The following is a 20175-nucleotide window of genomic DNA, read 5'->3' as shown; positions in this document are numbered from 1 at the left end:
TAATTGTCGATGAGGCGTGCCATCTTCCTTGGCTTATATTGTGAAACCACTGTCAATCAAACTTCCGCTGGAGGAAAGTGTGGATGTTCAGACACGAAAAGGGGTGTTGTTTCTCATATTTGAATTTATTTGAAAATGTTACCTATAAACGCTTTAAATTGTTAGAGAAATACAGAACCACAATTGCAATAATGTAACCTATTTGAATGCATCATTCCTAATATATCAAGGATATATTAGGTTTCGATGATAACAAAGATTTCATTTTGTCCAGCCCATAATTTTATAATATTTATTATTAATTTTCCATTCTTTAAATCATAGCCTCAAACAGGAATTGTATTTCGAATGGCAACATTCTAGGTGGCCAAAGATCCTTCAAGTAGCTTTAATTCGAGGTGTATTTGTGTTCTATAGAATAAAGTAATTAATTTAGTGATGCAAAAATTGATTGTCCTGACTGTGATCAGACAGAAAATGTTAGCTTCTATAAAATTTGCTGGCAAGTGGCAACATTATCTCCTAAATCAATCTACTGTAATTTACATTACATTACATGTAATGTAATTTGACCAGCTAAACATTACTAACGTTAGCTATATGCACATTATACATTTAAATTTGAGTTTTTCAGTTGGCATGGCCAGTGGCATGGTCATGTTAGGTGTGGCCACCCCTTGGGAGCGCCCCTGGCTACACGAGAAATAATATCCTAATGAGACATACAGGCAGCACTGTAATGTCCCAATGATGCTGTGAGGACATGCAAGGGCTTTAATGGCTAAACAAACTATGACCTGTCAGATCAGGTCAACAAAGAGAGCAAATTGTACTAACAAGGTCCAGGTGTTTTCCTCTCGCACCAGCAGGAGTCTCTCGCCCCTATCCATCGCCATAGTAACCGGCAGCGAGCTCCACTTCTCAAGCAGAGAGGAATTCCGTGCCCGGAAGTCTTGGAAAAATAGGAGGAATGGAAAGAAAGGGGCTTGAAGAATTTGTTTAGGACCGTTCACACTTCGCCGAATACTTCAATCGAAATCATAACCTTTCTCTACAAAATAAGTTCATGATCGCGAGAAATTCAATAACTTTAATATTTCCAAATAAATTAGTTGTGGTCGTCCATAGCAATGGGTTTACCAACGCTGGAGTTTAGTGATTCTTTTCTCGACAGTCCGGAGTTTAGAGAGCGATTGCAGTGCCATGAGATAGAGCTGGAGCGGACTAATAGATTCATCAAGGACCTTATCAAAGACGGAAATATGCTTATATCTGCACTGAGAAGTAAGTTGGATTTAAGCTGTCATGCTGTGGAATTGAGACTAGTATGGACATATATACGCTACACTACACTTTGTGCAGTGAAACGCGGTGTTTAGTACACAAAAGGTCATGGACACCTGTGTGTTATCCAGTTGGCCTATGTTGTGGTCAGTCACCTGCACTTTTCTAGCCTATCAAGTTGATATTAAGGACAGTTCGTGGACGCCATTTAGTTTTATTATGTGTTGGCACTGAGAAACAGATCGTTTTAGTTAGTTAACTGATCGCCTAAAGTGAGCTATAATTACTTATCTGTGTAGTGTCTACACAGTGTAGGCCTATATAAACCTGTAAGCAAGAGATGTACATCATGCACACACTTGTTAACTCACCCCAACCTGCGTGTGTGTGTGTACGATGTGAAGGGGGTGTTGTGTTTCATGTATGTCACGACATAGTTCACAGCAGCAGTAGAGGATGGCACACCACAACAATTTTCACAGAAAGTAAATTACACAGAAAATGCATTTCACTGGGGGGAAAAGCACATCTCTCTCTCTCTCCCTCCCTCTCTCAGGTTTATCTCTGGCTGTTCAGAGGTTTTCACAGTCTCTGCAGGAGTTCCAGTTTGAGTGCATTGGAGACGCAGAGACTGACGATGAGATCAACATAGGTGAGATGCCGTATCCTTACAATCAAATCTGACAGCTAGTGTGTGTCAGTGCTCTGCCAAATCTCATCAGACACACCCAGTCTGGGATGTCCTGCCCAGGACCGATGTTTAGGTCCAGACTCTGTTCATCTGTGTTCATCTCTACTGGTCAGTAGTCTGGATTAACGTCTCTCTCGTCCCTGCAGCACAGTCCCTGAAGGAGTTCTCCCAGCTCCTGAGCACCATGGAGGAGGAGAGGAGACGGCTGGTAAGGATAGCGGATGTCGTGAGTGAGGGCGCATGCGGGCGCATCTCTGTGTGGATTTTGAGAAATGGAGAATGGAAGTGTACGCGTTTGTTTGTTTGGACTGTTATCTGTCTCGGGCCCTGCTTATCTCACCGTGGTGCTTACTCAGGCTCCAAACCAAACATACCACCTTGTTTGTGGCTGCGGATGATCTCAGTGATAAGCCAAGTGCCTTTTAGATGAGGCCATGTCGAGTGAGCGTGGGTTTTAATCTTAGCCTGGCATGGAGGGGCATCGGGTTATGGGCTGTGTGTGTGTGGGGCTGTTTCGCTTTAACGTCAATGTGTTGTTGACATAGTTGTGGAAGAGAAGGCCTGGAAATGTCCCCGCAGTGTTGACTCGCTTCCGTCGAAGTGGACATTAGTCAAGCTTCATAGAGCTCCGCTCTGTGTGGGAGTGTGCGAATGTTGATTTCAACCCCAGTGCCGGGAGGACGAGGTAGGAGATAGACGTTTTGGTTCCCAGAGGTTGGGGAAACTGTTCTGTGGGAGGAATCAGAGTGTGACACACACTGCGATGACTTCACACTGACACATACTAGCCCCCCCCCCAATACACACACTCACACCCACAAACATACTCTCACTCTCTTTCTCTCTCTCTCTCACACACACACACACATACACACACTCACAATGAATTGCTCCCAAATACACACACTAACTGGAATGGCCTGTTTTCCAGTAGGCCCACTGTGAAGGTTACCCTCCTGTCTCTCAGAGAGACCCCTGAGGAGGTGGACAGACTCCAAGACAAAGACGTGAAAAGACTGAAAGTGAAACATCCCGTAGAGAGCTGGCCATTGAAACACACACGCGCGCGCGCGCACACACACACACCCAGACGGAACCCCCCAGAGACTGAGTCATACTGAGCTTTAACACAAAGGAAGGCTTATAGTCTGGTCTGGTTTAGAGGTTCATATGATATAATGCCCATTCCCGTATCTTCCTTGTTTGACATCGCTCAACAGTTCACCTCTTCCCAGAGATCCGTCCCCCGGCTGATGTCATCAGTGAGGTCAGAAAGCTTTCCCAGTTACTCTGTGTGTGTTTGTGAAGGGGGTCTTGTTCCCCTCAGAAACAAATATGATAATGATGAAATGTTAAAAGAGGCACTTCAGTCTGGAGTCAACCGGTTCCAATTTTCCAAATATTTATTTTGCCCCTACGAGATACTTTTTTTTTTTTTTTTTTTTTACAGGAGTCGACTGCAAACTGTGTCTAAAGATTCAATAGAAGTCAAATAAACAGTAATGGGCTCAGTTCATGAACGGATGGGATAAGTGCTCTTACCCTATAGGAAGCTGCAACCAGCCTTTAATCTGCCGTGGATCAGCTGAAAGCAATGACTTCGAGACCCTCGTTGAACCAGAGGCCTGTGAGTGGGAGGGACTGGAGTCTGGCCCAGTCGGCTGTGTGCATAGGCCTGCTCTGTCTGTGTTGGTTGCTCAGAGAAAGCATGTGGAACTTATTTCGGCCAATTCCCCTGTGAGACTCCCAGCCAAGCCTTGACTGCCTGGGAAAGTCTATAAAAGGAGCCTGTGTGCTTCTTGTGTCTGTTCAACGCGTGTGTGGCTTCTCTGTGTGTGTGTGTGTGTGTGTGGCTCCGGTCGAACCTACGTGTGTGTAGTTAGTGAAGTAATTGTATGTTTTTCCTCTCGGAGTGGCACCACTAAACCACAGCTAATAGTAGCGCTAATAATAACGTCATTATCAAACTGTAAACAAAGGCTGATTCCTGTGGATAGCTGCATTGTGGCGAGACAGTGGTACTAGCTTTCTGCTGGTCCAGCTACTGTATTTAGGCTGTAGTTCATCCTTTGCCATTGTGGTTATCAGACAAACTCAACTGCTAGCCCCCCCTCTCATACTGTACACAGAGGCCTGAGGTGTATGTGTGTGTGTGTTTTGTCTCACTTACCTTTCGAGTTGGCTTCCAGCCATCCTCTTTTCATCAGGTTGCTCAAAAGACTCTTGTCTTCCCCACCCTCAGATCCAGAATGCTGACGACGTGCTCATATCCCCCTTGGAAAAGTTCCGGAAGGAGCAGATCGGGGCTGTGAAGGTAAGTCTACCTGGCCACCGAGACTCTCTGGCCCTCGAGTTTTCTTTTTTTTCTTTTTAGAGATTTAGGTTTTTGACAGCCATGGTTGTAAAGAGACAGGAAAGCAGGGGGAGGAGAGAGAGGGGAGGGGAGAGGAGAGGAGAGAGAGAATATGCAGGAAATGGCCCCCAAAATCGAAGCCGTAGTGGTACGCTCTCTACCCGGTAAACCACGGAGGTGCACCTTCAAGCATTTCCACGTGCATGGTTAACAGTCATACAGCATCCATGTCCTGTGTTCTACAGACATGCCTTTCTTGGAGATGCTGCTGCTTCCTGTGAGTGTGATTAATGGGAGATTAGATCAAGGTCATGAAATTCAAACGTAGCGTTGATCAACGTTAGCAGTGCTGGGCTCAGACCAGACCAGACCGGAGCCTAAAGCCAGCTCTCTTGCCTGCCCTTCCTACACAGTGACGGTCTGTGTGTGTGTGTGCGGGGGGCGGGGGGAGTCCTACTCCACTGAGGATCAGTCCCCGCCGCCCCCCCTCTCACCCAGCGGTCAGCGCGTCCAGTCTGTCGGTCAGACACCGCCAGGTCACATCCCAGTGTCGGACTGGGGGTCATGGGAAAGGGGAGAGAGATGGATGGGGGGGGGGGATAGATGACAAGACAGAGATGGAAGGGGGGAGACAAGAAGGAGGGGAGATAAGCCCGGAGGGATAGGGAGAGAGGAAGTGAGACGGGGGATTGAGGCCGAGTCTGTAGCGATGGAGAGAGGTAGGAATGAGAGCGTCATTCGATGTGGGAGTTCTGGTTTAAGCAGCGGAGAGACGTAGAGAGATAGCAGGGGACTGATGGGTAAAAAAAGAGTGGGCGAGAGAGGAAAGAGAAAGCCAGGGAGAGTGTTTCGTGGTGCTGTTGGCGGGGCGCACGGACGTTCAAGTGGACAGGAATGGCTGTCTTCGATCTTGAACGTAGCCCCCTCTCGCCTTTCTGCTGTCAAGGGAATGACTCCTCAACCTGGAGAATTTGGCAGGGGTGTGTAAGAACGACAAAGACACACACAGACTGTCAAGATGCCCTCTTGGATTGCTAAGTAACAAGACGGAGCTAGGCTTCGGAGTTAGTAAACTAGCCTCCGGAAAATGCATTAAACTTCTCCAAATCATTCAACATTTACTTCTTTTAAGCATTGAGGTTGAGAACATAACATAAGCACAAAGATGTAAACATAGATTACAGGAGGCGATAGCAGAATATGCACACGGTCGGGATTCAAACCCACAACCGACAACGTTATCGAGCCTTTCTGCCTCTCCCAACTGTGTTTGTTGTCATTTGAACTTTGGACACACCGTCCGTCACGAGAGCTTGCATAAACCACTGTAATCAGCTGCCTGCACTGGAGATAGCCAGCTCTGGCATTTCCTCTCCTCTCTTTAATCTCCTTCTCTTCTTCTTCATCTGTCCATCCCCAGGAGGGAAAGAAGCAGTTTGACAAAGAGACTGAGAAATACTACTCTGTCCTGGAAAAACATCTCAACCTGTCTTCCAAGAAGAAGGATGCACAGCTACAGGAGGTGAGGCTTTGTGTGGTGTGTGTGTGGTGTGTGTTTGTGCTTGTGTGTGTGTGTTTGTGTGTGTAATGTCTCTGTGGTCCTGTGTGTGCAGGCAGACTCTCAGATCAGCAAGGAGCGCCAGGTGTTCTACGACGCCTCGCTCCAGTACGTCTTCAAAATCCAGGAGGTTCAAGAACGCAAGAAGTTTGAGTTTGTGGAGCCGGTAAGACACAAACACACGCGTGCGCACATACACGGCCGTGCACAGAGCTATCTTTTGGAACCCCAACAGAAGGATTGGTAAAGGGAAAGATATCCATCAGGTCCACCTCCTGTTGCTTTGAAGGCACTTCCTGTTTCCAGAGTTTTCTGTCGGACTTGCTACTTTGAGAATAACAGCAGCAGTAGAGTAAGCGAAGCTGCTAGTGGACCAGGAACAGACAACAGAGAATGTTTCTGAGGAAACAGAGTTAACTTGTTTGACTTTCACTCATTCTGTCGTCGAATAACAGTTTCTCTCTCTATCTCTCTCTCTCTTTCTCTCTCACACTCTCGTTCTCAATGTCTCTGTCCCTTTCAGCTGCTGGCTTTTCTTCAGGGATTGTTTACATTCTACCATGAAGGCTATGAGTTGGCTAGTGAGTTTGAGCCCTACAAGCAGCAGCTACAGTTCAACTTACAAAACGTAAGTATGCGTGTGCGCGTGTGTACGTTTTGTCTCTCTTCCTCCCATCCTGTTGACCAGCCTATTCCTGTCCATCCTTTGACGTGTGTGTGTGTGTTGGCGTGTTCAGACCCGTAACAACTTTGAGAGCACACGTGTGGAGGTGGAGAGGCTGATGAAGAGGATACGCTCGGCGGAGACCGACATCAAAGCTCCGGGTCGCTGGACCATGGAGGGATACCTGTACATACAGGAGAAACGTAAGATTCACACACACACACACACACATAATCACGCGCTTGGAGCGATACCGGCCAAGGCCATTGTCATTCCCTCACCGTCACACACATTCTGCTATTTGATACACGCAAGCACACACACACACTGTCCTGCCCTGTGTGTGTAGGTCCACTAGGGAGCGCCTGGACCAGACACTACTGCACCTATGAGAAGGGCTCCAAGATGTTCACCATGAGTAACCTAGACAACAGGACAGTCAGCAGACAGGTGAGCGCTCACCGTCAACACTGCAGATTGTTCAGTTAAGAACGAGATGAAATTGAGTCAAGTTTTTTGGTGAATTTTTTTCAAGCTGATTTTGTGGGTGTTTACTCATGTGTTTAGTTGTGTGTGTGTGTGTGCGTGCGTGCATGTGTGTGTGGGGCGGTACAGAATGGCGCGGTTAGCGGTGGAGCCGAGATGTTTCGTCTGCGGTCGTGTGTCCGGAGAAAGACGGACTCCATCGACAAGCGCTTTTGCTTCGACATTGAGGTGGTGGAGAGGTGAGGGCTGAGGGAGGGAGGGAGGGATAGCTGAGGGGTGAATGTATAGATAGATAGACTGAAGGATAAAGGAAGCTGTGCTCTCTGCCTGTAGACATGGCATCATCACTCTGCAGGCTCTGTCTGAGTCCAACAGGCGGTTGTGGATGGAGGCCATGGACGGCAAAGAACCTGTAAGTCAGCCGGCCAGTCTGATATACAGCCAGGCATACAGCCAGTCTGATATACAGCCAGGCATACAGCCAGTCTGATAACCTGTCAGGTAGACAGCCAGTCTGATAACTTGTCAGTTAGACAGCCAGTCTGATAACCTGTCAGTTAGACAGCCAGTCTGATAACCTGTCAGATAGACAGACCGCCTGCCAGCCACTAATCGGCAGTTTGATAGTCAATCAGATCCCGTGTCTGACTGTTGTGTGTGTGCTGTCTGCTACAGATCTATACTCTACCAGCTCTGCTGAGCAAGAAGGAGGAGAGTGAGTATCCTGCTCTATTTATCTCTCTCTCACCCTCTCTCAAACTCTCTCTCTCACCCTCTCTCAAACTCTCTCTCTCACCCTCTCTCAAACTCTCTTTCTCACCCGCTCTCTCAGACACTTTCTCTTTCACCCTCTCTCAAACACTGTATATCTCAGCTTTTCTTTCTGCATACAAAAGGTCTAAAAGGTGTGTGTGTGTGTGTTTCAGCATTTCTGAACGAGGCTGGTTTTAACTTTGTGAGGAGATGTATTGAACTGGTCGAGATGAGAGGTGAGTCAGACCTTCCTTTTCACACCCTGCCTTGAGGTCATAGTACGTTTGCGTTCTACATAAGTGTGTGTGTGTGTCAGGCATCAACACCCTGGGGCTGTACCGAATAGGAGGAGTCAACTCTAAAGTCCAACGACTGATGACAACAGTGTTCGGTGAGGATCAGCTGGAACGAGTCACGCTTGTGAAATCTTACTGTATGAGGTTAGGGGTCACGAAATTGGATATCAGTCTGACTCAGACAATCAGGTCCCCAGCAACCCCATTAGTTACCTAGTCAACCAGCAGCTTTTATGAGCCTGGCATCCCTTCAACCAGGTCTTATAGTCTGAACCGAAAAGATCTTTAAACTCTGTTCTGGGGTTCAGCTTGAGCCACAATCTCCTCATTGTGTAGCTAGATGAGCATGTTGATTGGCTATCTCCATAGCACGGTTGTTTAGAGGGACAGGTTGCATTCTGGGTAATGTGATGTGCTCCCCAGCCAGCAAAGCTCCTCATGACCTGCACCTGGACCCCGATGTCTGGGACAACAAGACCATCACCAGCGGTCTGAAGAACTACCTCAGGTACACACACACAGCCACACGTTTGTCTATTAAGAATAACAGTGTGTGGAAAAACTGTGTGTAAGCTTGGAACTAAATTGGTCTTTTTCTGCTCTGTGTGTATGGCTGTGTGTGTGTGTGTGTGTGTGTGTGTGTGTGTGTGGGGGGGGGGGTTGTCTCCAGGTGTTTGGCTGAACCTCTGATGACCTACAGGCTCCATAAAGATTTCATCATGGCTGCCAGTAAGATCTCAACAATTCTTCTGGTGCACACACACGCACACACCCACACACACACACACAACTAACCACTTCTATGCCCCCTCCCCTTTTTGTCTCAGAGTCTGACGACCAGAAGTATCGTGTTATGGCCATTCATGCGCTTGTGCACAAACTCCCAGACAGAAACAAGGAAATGCTGGACCTCCTGACCAATCACCTGCTCACGTAGGAACCTCTGAACCAATCACTTGGTTCACTTTCTCACATACGCTTGCCTATCATCCAATAACACCTGCTCTCTGGACAGGCCTGCCGATAACCGGGTTGTGTTTGTGTGTGTGTGTGTGCGTGCATGCAGTGTGTCCACTCACAGTGAGCGCAACCTGATGACGGTGTCTAACCTGGGCGTGATCTTCGGTCCCACGTTGATGAGGTCACAAGAAGAGACGGTGGCAGCCATGATGAACATCAAGTTCCAGAACATTGTGGTGGAGATCATTATCGAGAACCACCACAAGGTAAGCTCACCTCACACACACAAACCCACCCTCCTGTACTCAAATAGACACAAACACACACGCACACACACCAAGAAGACACTCACAAAGCAGTTTCACACACTCACGGGCACTCCGTTTGTCGTGTGTTTCCCAGATCTTCGGTGAGGCCCCGGACCCCTCGGTGCCCCTCCCCCAGGCCCCCCCCCGCTCCGCCCCCCGCAGGAACAAGGCCTTCTGTCTGTCATCGGGAAACAGGAAGTCCCGCCTCTATCCGCCAACTCTCTGCCTCGCAGACAACGACAGTGAGTCGTGCATGTCTTTGAGCTCTCTGCATCCACCTATCGACCCGACCTCGACAGCCTCGACGCCTCCTCATCTCCGCAGCTTCACCTGCGCTGACTCGGCTGAGTTTTGCCCCCTGGAATACAGTTTGATGGACTTCTGAATCCTTGATGTTCTACTGTGCTGTCTATGTGCAGTGTCTGCTCAACAAATACAGTAGAAACAGGGAAAGCGTGACGCCAACTTTGATCAAACCCACCCTCTCTTTGTCTATCTTTTTCCCTCCCTTTCTCTCCCGCCCCACCCCTCCCTCCCTCTTCCCCCAGGTGACACGTTCAGCAGCAGCCCCAGCAGCACCCCCTTGGGCAGCCAGGAGTCCCTCTCCTCCCACTCCTCGGAGCAGAACGGCTTCTCCAAGACCTCCCCCCCCTCCTCCCCCCCGGCTCTCCCCGCCGCCTCCCCCCCGTCGGCCCCGCTCCCTCCCCCCGCGCCCCGCTCCCCCTCCCAACCCTCCCCCAACGGGCGGGAGGCCAGGGCCCCGACGGACGTCCCCTCCTCCCCGTCCCCCGCCCCCAGCGCCGCCTCCGCCGCCTCCTCTCGGCCGACCCCTCGCACCTCCTCCTGCTCCTCCGCCTCCTCCCTGCGGCCGGCGGTGGGGAGCAGCAGCTCGTCGTGCCAGGGCGCCTCCTCTCCCTTCTCGGGAGTCCCCAGGACCCCCTCCTGCACCGCCTCCCCCGTGAAAAAGCCCAGGGCGGCTTTCAAGACCTCTTCCCCTGCGCCCCACCCCTCCCTGCAGCTCTCCCCTGTGGAGCGCGCCTCCTCCTTCAGGGAGAGCAGGCGTCTTCAGAGGAACTCCTCCGACTCGTCCTCCCTGAGGGAGAGCACGCACGCCCTGGTCCACCGGACCTCCTCATGCAGCTCCTCGCCGGCGAAGGAGACAGGAGGAGCAGGGGGCACCTCCCCCCCCCAGAAGCAGCGAGCGGCCTACCGGACTCCCTCCTCCTCCTCCCTGGCCCCCTACCGGCTCTCCACCTCCTCCTCCCTCACCTCCCTCCATATCTCAGAGGGTAAGACACACAACCGCGTCTTCTAGAACCATGAAAGACGGTGGATAGCGTTAAAATGTGACGGGGCGTGAACGGCTCGAGTCGAGTTTGACGGCCTTGTTTCGTTTGGTCTCTTTGTCTTCCTCTGCCCCGTTCGATCTGGTTCTGCTTTGTCCTGTTTGGGCTTTATCTTCTGGGTTCCATCTTGTTCTGCTCTGTTCCATCGTGTTCTCCCCTGTTCTCCCGCAGACTACCAGAGCTGCCATGGCTCCGTGCAGAGTCTCATGTCGCTGGACTCGAGAGACGCCACCCTGACGCGCAGCACACACAACGGCTCCCACACCCCAGACCTGACCCTCACACGCTCTGGCCCACCAGCCTCCAATGGCTACCAGAGACCTGGATCAGTGTAAGTCTGGTGTGTGTGTGTGTGTGTGTGTGTGCGCACACTTTGTAGGCTCTGAAGTATGTCTAAGGGTATTGACTCCTACTCTCTGTGTGTGTGTGTGTGTTTGTGTTCCAGTGTGTCCTCCAGGGCGGTCCAGTGTGAGAACCTAGGAGGACCCCAGACCAGAGGAAGGTAGGTTACTGTCCAAACCACAGTTTACCCTAGACAGGTTTTTTTGTTTTTGCAGCCAACATGCCACGTGAAGTTTTGGGAATTCTGTCAAATTCATGCCTCTTGACAATGTTTTTAGCAGCTTAACTCTTCTGTAGTCTCGCTGGCCTCATGGCTGCAGTACTTGCACCTTCAATCGTTTTTTGGGCCAAAGTCTGCTTTGACATTTTGGAGTTTGCTAATACGCAGTCGAGCCAAAGCGCAGGGCAGTTGCTACAGCCTTTTGGCTCCCCCCCATCCCCCAACCCCCCCCCCCCGCCCCCCGCCCCCTGGTTCTAGCTTGGTGCCTACAACCTGAGACCACATCAGAATTCTGGCTAACTCTTACATTTACCCACCTCCCCTCCATGTCTGTCTCCCCTCCCCCCTCAGGGAAGCCAGGGCCCTGTACTCCTGTGAGGCCGAGCACAGTCACGAACTCAGCTTCCCCCAGGGGGCGCTCTTCTCTAACGGTGAGTAACACTGGACGGATCCTTCTCACTGTAGGCCAGTGTTTCTCAACCCTGGTCCTCAAGACCCCCCCCTGCCATGCATTCTTTCGATGTTTCCCTGCTCCAACACACCTGATTCAAATGAATGGGGTCATTATCAGGCTCCTGTTGAGCGTCATAACATCCCCGTTCATTTGAATCAGGTGTGTTGGAGCAGGGAAACATCTAAACCATGCAGGGCATGGAGGTCCTTGAGGGTCCAGGGTTGAGAACCACTGCACTAGGCAGTCAGGTGTCTCCAATACAAGCCACCACCAAGCCCTGTTATGGGGGGGCATGAAGATAACGTCCAGTTCTTTGTTCTGTTCCCCAGTGTACCCGTCTGTGGAACCCGGTTGGCTTCAGGCGACACACAACGGTAAAACCGGCCTCATACCGGAAAACTACGTAATCTACATGTAACCCACCAAACGCTCCATTTTGTGTTCCCTAGCATGGCAAACAAAACTTTTAGCAGAGTATATCTACCTAACTAGAAGCCTGTGGTAAATCACATATAGGTGATGTGAGTGTATTATGATAATAATGTAGTACTTAGGTATTATTACCTGGCCAGGATATGTGTAGTCTGGGTCTTCTATGACATAAAAAGGTTGATACAGTACGACTGTAAGCATGTTGCTTGTGGAGGATCCAAGCATTTCAAGTCGTTTTTTTTCTATCGATAACAATCTGTATTTGTACGGTACAGAGATTTTTACCCTGAATTTATTATTAATAAATTAATTGTTTTGTTAATTGTTGATTAATAGTGCTGACATTTGTGATTGTGTGGGGAGCGCGTGTGTACGCGTCTGTATTGCACTTCTAGATAGTATTCATATTATTGTTTTATTATATAACACTGTGTTAGGCTGTTGTTATAGGGTAATTGTTCTGCCCTTGGCTACTATTATTTGGTACAACATTTCACACAAACTCGTACAAAGACACTAATGTATTAATGTTTAAAACAATAACACTGACTTTTCAGCTGGTTGTAAAAAAGATCTGTATTTAATCACTGTAGATGTCTATATGAAGTTTTATGAGGAAATATTTAAAGGATGTTTTTTTATACAAAGTGCTCACTAATAAAGTATATTGACACTGCTCTTGAATGTTGTGATTTTAATAAATACAAATAGCAACTTAATTTCACATGAATTAAGACTGTTAGTACAAAGCAAAAATCTTTCCAAAAAAAGTTTGAGAACATTATAGTAGCCTGTGTAGAATATGAATGGGCATTTGTTTTAAAACAGGAAATACATCTGTCAGATGTTAGGTGAAGTTGGAAGACTGAAGCCTGTTGATGGACCAGCCAGCAGTACAATTAAACTTGTCAAAGTCCTGAATGTTCCTCCTTCTACTGGACCAGTGTCAGAAGTGAGAGTATGTGTGTGTGCGTGTCACTTTATGTTAAAGTTTGGCACTTTCTCCCCCAGCCTCCTCAGTAACCCTTCCAGCTCCTCCATGTTCTGAGACTTCTCCTCCAGAAGCTCGTAACGCAGACTGGAGATATCCTGCTTGATCTCCTTCAGCTCACCTACACACACACACACACACATGATGTTCCACACACACACCACTAAGGAGAGCCTCTAAAAAGGCGTCGGTCTCGTACCTTCGTTAATCTCGTCGTTTTCTTTGTCCGTCTGGGCTTTGATGATGTAGCGCTTGATCAGTCTTTTCATGACCTTCTACAAGAAAAACAAAACAAATGACACCACGCGCCCTAGATGAAGCCTGGTCTTCAAGCCTTCACGTCATGTTTCTTTTAGTGTGGGATTTATTCATCTGGGAAATCCGACGTATACCGTCTGATGTAATCTATCGGCTGGGTGGCCCACCTGGTATCGTGTAGGACCAGCTGAACCACTGTAGACCTTGCTTTCCCCCAGCTGCAACACACAAAACAGTAATACTGTGGTTAACCACACGGACCGGCATACTGACGCACAGCGGATTCCCAGTCTGTTCTTGATCTACCGGCGCTGCTGGAGCCTTGCGGTGGTGGCCACTGGGTGGCACTGCACGTTCCGTGGGCCTCAAGGCCTTGGTGTCGACGGTTCAAAGTAAGAAGGGAGTCGGCAATTCTAGGCCAAGGAGAGTGAAAATGGCAGAAAATAGCTTGTGTGCGTGCACGGTTGTTTGGCCTGGGTCTTCTCCAGAGTAAAACAGCCGTGTGAGGGGAATTTTGAACGTCCCTGTGTTCTACTGTGCCCGCAACCCAAATCTCTCTGACTTTTGACTTAACCCTTGCGTTATCTTCGGGTCATTGTGACCCTTCAGTCATTGTGACCCCCCCACGTGTTGCGACAACTTGACCTCGCACAAAAATGAAGTGAAGCATTTTCTTTTAACTGTCGGGCTGTCTCACTCCCCCCACAGCGTGAAGGGTTAAAAGAAAATGCTTTTTAGTTGTTTTTGTATTGGGTAAAGTTGTCGCAGCAAAACGATGGGTCGTTGTGAACCTTTGGGTCATTGTGACCCGAAGGCAGTACAAGGGCTAAGGTGTGTTTGAGTACCTGGTTGAGCTCTGTTTTGAGGACCTGGTTGAGCTCTGTTTGGAGTACCTGGTTGAGCTCTGTTTTGAGGACCTGGTTGAGCTCTGTTTTAAGTACCTGGTTGAGCTGTGCCCCCTCGATGACCGGGTCCTGCTCCACCAGGTAGTGTAGCAGCAGAGTTCTGATGCATGTGACCAGGCCCAGGGCAGCCTTGGGGCTGGGCACCAGGTTGAAGGGCACAGGAAGAGTCCTGCCCTCCTCGAAGTAGATGAACCACAGTTTGGCGCGAGCAAACTTCCATTCCACGTCGGCATCATCCTACAGAGAGAGAGAGAAGAGAAAGAAAGAGAGATACAAGAGATAGCTTTCTTATAAACAGAGGGGAATAGTTTGCTGTCACGTCCAAGCCCCGTGGTGAAAGCCAGTGTGTGTGTCATACAGTACCTCGATCTCCTGAAAGGAGCTGTTGATCATGGCGATGAGCATGTTGAGCAGCACGATCACCATGGTGACGTTGTAAACCCCGTACAGCACGTACCCGATGTTCTCAATAAACTTGTGCCCGTTGTTAATGACGACCGACTTCACCTCCGACAGGCCGAATATAGCCCAGAACAATGTCTTGAAACTCTCCTCCAAGCTGGAGACGGAGGGAAGGGAGGCAGGGACGGAGAGAAGGAGAGAAAGAAGGAGGGAGAGAAGGAGGGAGAAGGTGGGATGGAGGGAGACGGATGTGGGGGAGGGAGGTTATTTTTTCAACCTCAAACGGAAACAATCATTCATATTCCAGGAAGGAAGCACAGATCCTCCTCATGAGAACATAAACACCATGGCAACTGAGACTATCAATCTGAAACGAGCGCAGTGTGCAGGGGTCACGCCAGCAAACTGAAATTCTTTGGGTAGCCTTTTCCCTGTGTGTGCGTGCGCTCGTGCGAGCGTGTCTACGGGCCTTACGTGGTAAAAGCATCGTTCTGTTTGGCTCCCAGATAGTAGGAGTACAAGTTGAACATGCCAATCATGAACGCGAGGAAGACGAGGATGAAGATGACCATGAACTTGAAGATGTCCTTGACCGTCCGGCCCAGCGAGATCTGCAGCGGCCCGAAGCTCTCATTGGCTGGGAGGATGTAGGCGATGCGGGAGAAACTCAGCACCACGGCGATGGCATACAGGCCTTCGGATACCAGCTGGGGATCCGACGGCAACCAATAGTTACGGGCTGGAGGGGACGAGAAGGAGATGGATTTGTTGTTTACAGTGCTGCGTTTTTTTGTGTCTGTGAGAGAGAGAGAGAGAGAGAGAGAGAGAGAGAGAGAGAGAGAGAGAGAGAGAGAGAGAGAGAGAGAGAGAGAGAGAGAGAGAGAGAGAGAGAGAGAGCAAGAGAGAGAGAGAGAGAGAGAGAGAGAGAGAGAAGTGGGGCAGCAAGTGGGGGATATGGAGAGAGAATTTGATGGAGAGAGTGGAAACAGTGTTTCTTTTCTGTGTGTGTGAGACGGTGAGAAATAGAGAGAGAGAGAGAGAGAGAGAGGGGGAGGGAAAAGGAGAGAGAGGCGAGAGAGACTCACCCAGAGTGTAGTAGTGGATCTCTGGGGGCAGCGTGACGTTGGAGAGCGTGGTGTAGTGCTGGTCGACGTAGTTCTGAGCGGAGCGGGCCAGTCGGAAGGCTGAGAAGCGGGAACTGAAGGAGGCCAGGAAGATGGCTAGCATGCCAAAGTCCAGAAAGTTCCACGGCTCTAACAGATACTCCCCTGGTCCCTGGCTCCAGATCTCCTTCACCTCCGCCCAGATCATACCTGCAGGAGGGGTGGGGAGGGGAAGTAGTGGAGTGGTGAGTTGAGGAAAGGAAGGGAGAGAAGAAGAGAGAAGTTTCTAGAGAAGGAAGTAGTCATTTGCAAGCAATTCATCCCTCCCCTCCCTTTATCTCTCTCAATTCTCTTTAAGAAAAACCACTGCAGCCGCCCACTGACCCATGACCCAGGATATGATAAGGATCTCCATCCAGGTGAATGGCGTGGTGGTCATGCGGTAGAGCAGCAGGGGGTCGGTCTCGGGCTCGGGCCCGAGGTGCAGTGCCGGCCGCAGGTGAGTGGTCATGTTGGGCAGGAGCGTGGTTCCTGCGAAGCGGTCGGCAGCGTTGAGCACCAGCAGACCCAGGAAGATGGTGAAGGAGGAGGCGTGGGCCACGAACTTCATGAAGGGGCTCCTCATTACTCTCCCTACCTGAGGGGGAGAGAGAGACAGGAACGAGATGAAGGTGCCAAAGCTGTAACTGAATGGTATTCATCCTTTATTCATCCCTTTTATTTGTAATTCTTTTCAAGGATTCCCCTATTTGCTCAATGAAACGATTCAAAACGTGCAAAAAGATTACCACAAAAAAACATCTACATTGACAAACAAAGAAGCCCTAAGCCAATGTGCAAAAACACAAGCATACATATTTCCAAGCAACACAGTCAATGAGCCACATTTAATGGGCACAGTGGGTACAGTTTATAGTTATGTTCCAGAACATTCAGAAGATAACCCGTAATAGCCCTTGTGTTTAGTGTGTAGTCCGTACGCTCCGTACCCTGCTGCAGGGGGCCACCCAGTAGGCCAGGGCCAGGCCTGGCAGGCCCACGGCCACGCCCAGCACCACCAGCAGCTTGACCGCTGTGGTCTGCTGTCTCAGACCAGGAAGACTCTCGTACCAGATACTCAGCAATTGCTGCTGACAGTTAGGGTGGGCCACAAACTGAGGGAGAGAGACAAGGGAGAGGTGAAAGGGGGTGAGGGGAGAAACATGGGGTCCAGGCATGGAGGGATGTGGGAGGGACGTCGAAAGGGAGGCGGAAGAGGCTCTTGAAAGGGTGGAGAAAGAGATTGGTAAAGAGAAAGGGGGCGTCGAAGGGAGAAAGGGGAGAAGCCAGGGAGTGAAGGTTTTTTAGGCTAGCCACAGTGTTTATTTAATTTGAGCTGCGAACATAAACAGTCGTTTCAGTCGAAATTCTTCTCTGATCCTGAGAGGACATTACTGGACAGCAGGATGGTGTGTTTGTCTGTTTGTGTGTGTGTGTGTGTGTCAGTCTACCTGCCCATCTGCTTGCCTGCCAAATCTGTGTTTTGCGCGTGCCCACTGACCTTCTTGACCTCGTACTTGATGGCCAATTTGAGGCGCGTGAGCGAGGGTCGGCCCGGCAGGTCGTAGGCTTCCTCGCTGTCGGTGTCTCCACTCAGGATGGCCTCCACCTCCTCCGTGCTCCGACACAAATCCAGCAGACCCACCAAATAGTCTTTACACTGGCCCGACAGGCAACAGTAGTCATTCTACACAGGACCACGGAAAGAGGTTGGGAGGGGGAGACGGAGAATGGAGAGCAAGGAAGATAGGGAGAAACAGAGAGATAGTGAGCGATTGAGTGTATGCGTGTGTCCATTTGTGTGAGAGAGACAAAGAGAGAGCAAGAGAAACAAAGGAAGAGAGAGAGAGAGAGAGAGAGAGAGAGAGAGAGAGAGAGAGTGATTGACCGAACACACTTGTGTATTCAATTGTGTGCGCGAGACAGAGACACGGAGAGACTTAACGGCATGCTCTAACATCCCACTGTTTATCCACCTTGAATTCCTTTTCGATGTTGGCCAGCACAGCCAGCTCGTTGCTCAGCTCCAGGGCAGCCAACACTGGGTCCTCATTGGACAGGCACAGGTAGGCGGGACTGGCGAGGCCTTTGTAGGCGTTGATCCGCGATCGCGAGTGGCTGAAGGAGTCGTACTGCTGTTGGTAGTTGCAGGAGTCGCAGCAGCAGAAGTAGTCGTGGGGGGGGTCGATGCGAGCTCCTTTGCCCAGCAGGGTGTGGACGATCTCATACTCCTGACAGTGGGCTGCCAGGATCACCGGGGTCACGTCATGGGAAAAGCTGTGGACACACACATGCATACACTCCCAAGTTTGTTTTGCTATCCTAATGGGGCCCGACCACTCACTTCCATTCAAACTTGCGTCACTAACAATTATCCCCTAACCCTAACCCATTCGAACTCGCGATCACACACGCGCATTCTCACCGCGTCCCGTCCTCATCGTATGCATAAAAGTCATCCAGCATGTCGGCCTGCGAGGGGCTGGCGACCAGACGACGTCTGTCGCTGAACGAGGGGTGGCCCAGCAGTGCTTCAGTGATGCGAATATACCCCTTACCTAAGAAACACACACACACTTGAGTTTCGGATCCATTATATGGGATTATTGTCCAAATCATTGTACTCTATATGGCCCCCAACTGATGACATGCAGGAGGCTGTTTTACACTAACACACACACACACACACCCAAGTACACACACCCACATCGGCAAGCACACATGGAGCCCTTACTGATGGCCAGAAGGAGGGCGTCGCCTATTCTCGCTAACTCCTCCCTCCCCAGGAGCAGCTCTGTCACCTCCAGGTGCTCATTCGCCACCGCCAGCTGCAACGCATTCTGGCCCATGTAGTCCACCGCGTTGACGTTGAGATTGGGCATGTGCGAGAGCATGCGCCGGACCTCGGGAACGTTCCCGTATTCGGCCGCATCCAGGAAGCGCTGCTCAGCCTCCGATAGGCTGACGGAAGGAGCCGAGAACATGTAGGCGGGGCCACGCAGACCCCGTTGGCGCTTAGCGATGATCTGACGCGCCAAGAGCTGTCTTTCCGTGCTGCCGCGGCTGTGACAGGGGCAGAGGCGGCAGAAAACACACGGAAACATGTCATGGCACAATGTCAACATGCACAAGAAACTTGCGAGCTGGAGTCATTCATGGCATTGAAGCAAGGGCATTTTTGAATGGGGAACTATGAAGGAGAGAGAGAGAGTTCAAACGGTATAGAAAACTCAGGATAATATTGAGAACATTTCTGCTGGTTTGGGTTCAAGCAGGTAATCGATGCAATTCTCTTTTTCAAAGCCAACAAAAAGGGAAGCAGTATGTTCTTTTTCTGTCTGTCTTTAGTTTCGTAAACAATTCAATTTTCTATGAGGAACAAACAGAAAAGGTGATTTCATAAGGCTTGGTCCACCTGTCCCACCTAGTCACCAGTCCTGGATATTGACTCGAAATCAGCTCGGTTCTCTGAGGGAGACGAGACCGTCCCACTTACCCATGATGGAATCCATAGAGGTGGTCTTCTCCCAAGTCCTCGTTCACCAGGAGGTTGTCGTGGCTCCTGATCCTGCTCTCAGCGCTGTGGCCCGCCGGACGGCGGTGGTGATCCGTGGCAGACCGTCTGTGATTCATCCTCCCGTCGACCGCTCCGCTCCCGGGGTCCACACACTCAGTCTCTCGTGCCTTGGGTCCCTGACATGGCTCTAATTCTCCCTCCCTCTCTCTCTCTCTCTCTCTCTCTCTCTCTCTCTGTCGTCTCTCTTTCTCTCTCACTCTGTCTATGTCTGTTTCTGAGTTCTCTCTCTCCCTCTCTCCTTCTCTCCTCACTCGCATTTTCTCTCGGTCTCCCTCTCTTTCTCTCTCTCCTCTCGATCTCCCTTTATCTGCTTACTCTCATTGTCGCCAGCACCAGCGGATCAGAGGTGGAGTACTCCATTACATAAAGGCTTGCTTGACGTCTGTAAGTTTGAGGAGGAACAGAAAGAACGTGTTCAGTTGATTCAAACATTTGACCGGGTAATCTACTAGCGAAATGCAGAACGAGAGGTTCAGTTTTTAAATGCCCAGAAGTAACGGTCTTACTATAAGTCCATCCTGTATTCAAGAATATTAGATGCACGCAGTTTCTGTTTGCCAGATTGTGTCGCGTGGAAGTCAGAAAAACAAAGCGTTGCCGGAGGAAGGCCTTAAACACACACTTTACTGAGCTTACATACTGTTCTGACACTTTAATAGCCACTAAACCAGTTAAACATGCTTTGTGAGTGAGTGTGTGTGGGTGTGTGCGTGTGTTTGTACAAGCGTGGTTGTGTGTGTGTGTGTGTATGTG

General features: G+C 50.0%; 2 protein-coding genes across 3 annotated transcripts; one reads left to right on the top strand and one right to left on the bottom strand.

Moving 5' to 3' along the window:
• Nucleotides 1-765: 765 nt before the first annotated feature.
• On the top strand, nucleotides 766-12823 carry arhgap42a (Rho GTPase activating protein 42a). Its single transcript, XM_047020282.1, has 24 exons — nucleotides 766-1284; nucleotides 1841-1936; nucleotides 2122-2183; nucleotides 4218-4289; nucleotides 5749-5850; nucleotides 5942-6052; nucleotides 6410-6514; nucleotides 6624-6753; nucleotides 6900-7000; nucleotides 7166-7275; nucleotides 7370-7448; nucleotides 7712-7751; nucleotides 7963-8025; nucleotides 8106-8180; nucleotides 8509-8593; nucleotides 8756-8814; nucleotides 8913-9018; nucleotides 9152-9311; nucleotides 9448-9595; nucleotides 9902-10642; nucleotides 10871-11030; nucleotides 11145-11201; nucleotides 11613-11692; nucleotides 12045-12823. Exons 1-24 carry the CDS (start codon nucleotides 1131-1133, stop codon nucleotides 12131-12133), a joined length of 2985 nt encoding a protein of 994 aa, XP_046876238.1. The 5' UTR covers nucleotides 766-1130; the 3' UTR covers nucleotides 12134-12823.
• On the bottom strand, nucleotides 12711-19626 carry trpc6a (transient receptor potential cation channel, subfamily C, member 6a). Of its 2 annotated transcripts, none has more exons than XM_047020284.1 (14): nucleotides 19342-19626; nucleotides 18580-18908; nucleotides 18271-18403; nucleotides 17822-18122; nucleotides 17347-17532; nucleotides 16796-16960; nucleotides 16191-16443; nucleotides 15789-16016; nucleotides 15178-15442; nucleotides 14665-14860; nucleotides 14338-14538; nucleotides 13564-13614; nucleotides 13338-13413; nucleotides 12711-13259 (listed from the first exon to the last, which is right to left on the bottom strand). In XM_047020284.1, the coding sequence occupies exons 1-14, from the start codon at nucleotides 19476-19478 to the stop codon at nucleotides 13123-13125; spliced, it is 2658 nt and encodes an 885-aa protein (XP_046876240.1). In that variant the 5' UTR covers nucleotides 19479-19626; the 3' UTR covers nucleotides 12711-13122. The 2 variants fall into 2 exon arrangements, with proteins under 2 accessions (XP_046876240.1, XP_046876241.1); XM_047020285.1 differs by having other exon boundaries at nucleotides 13338-13410.
• Nucleotides 19627-20175: the final 549 nt, after the last annotated feature.

The sequence above is a fragment of the Hypomesus transpacificus genome, chromosome 5 (genome assembly GCF_021917145.1).
Source record: "Hypomesus transpacificus isolate Combined female chromosome 5, fHypTra1, whole genome shotgun sequence".
Lineage (NCBI taxonomy): Eukaryota > Metazoa > Chordata > Actinopteri > Osmeriformes > Osmeridae > Hypomesus > Hypomesus transpacificus.
This window is presented reverse-complemented; position numbering and strand designations above follow the sequence as displayed.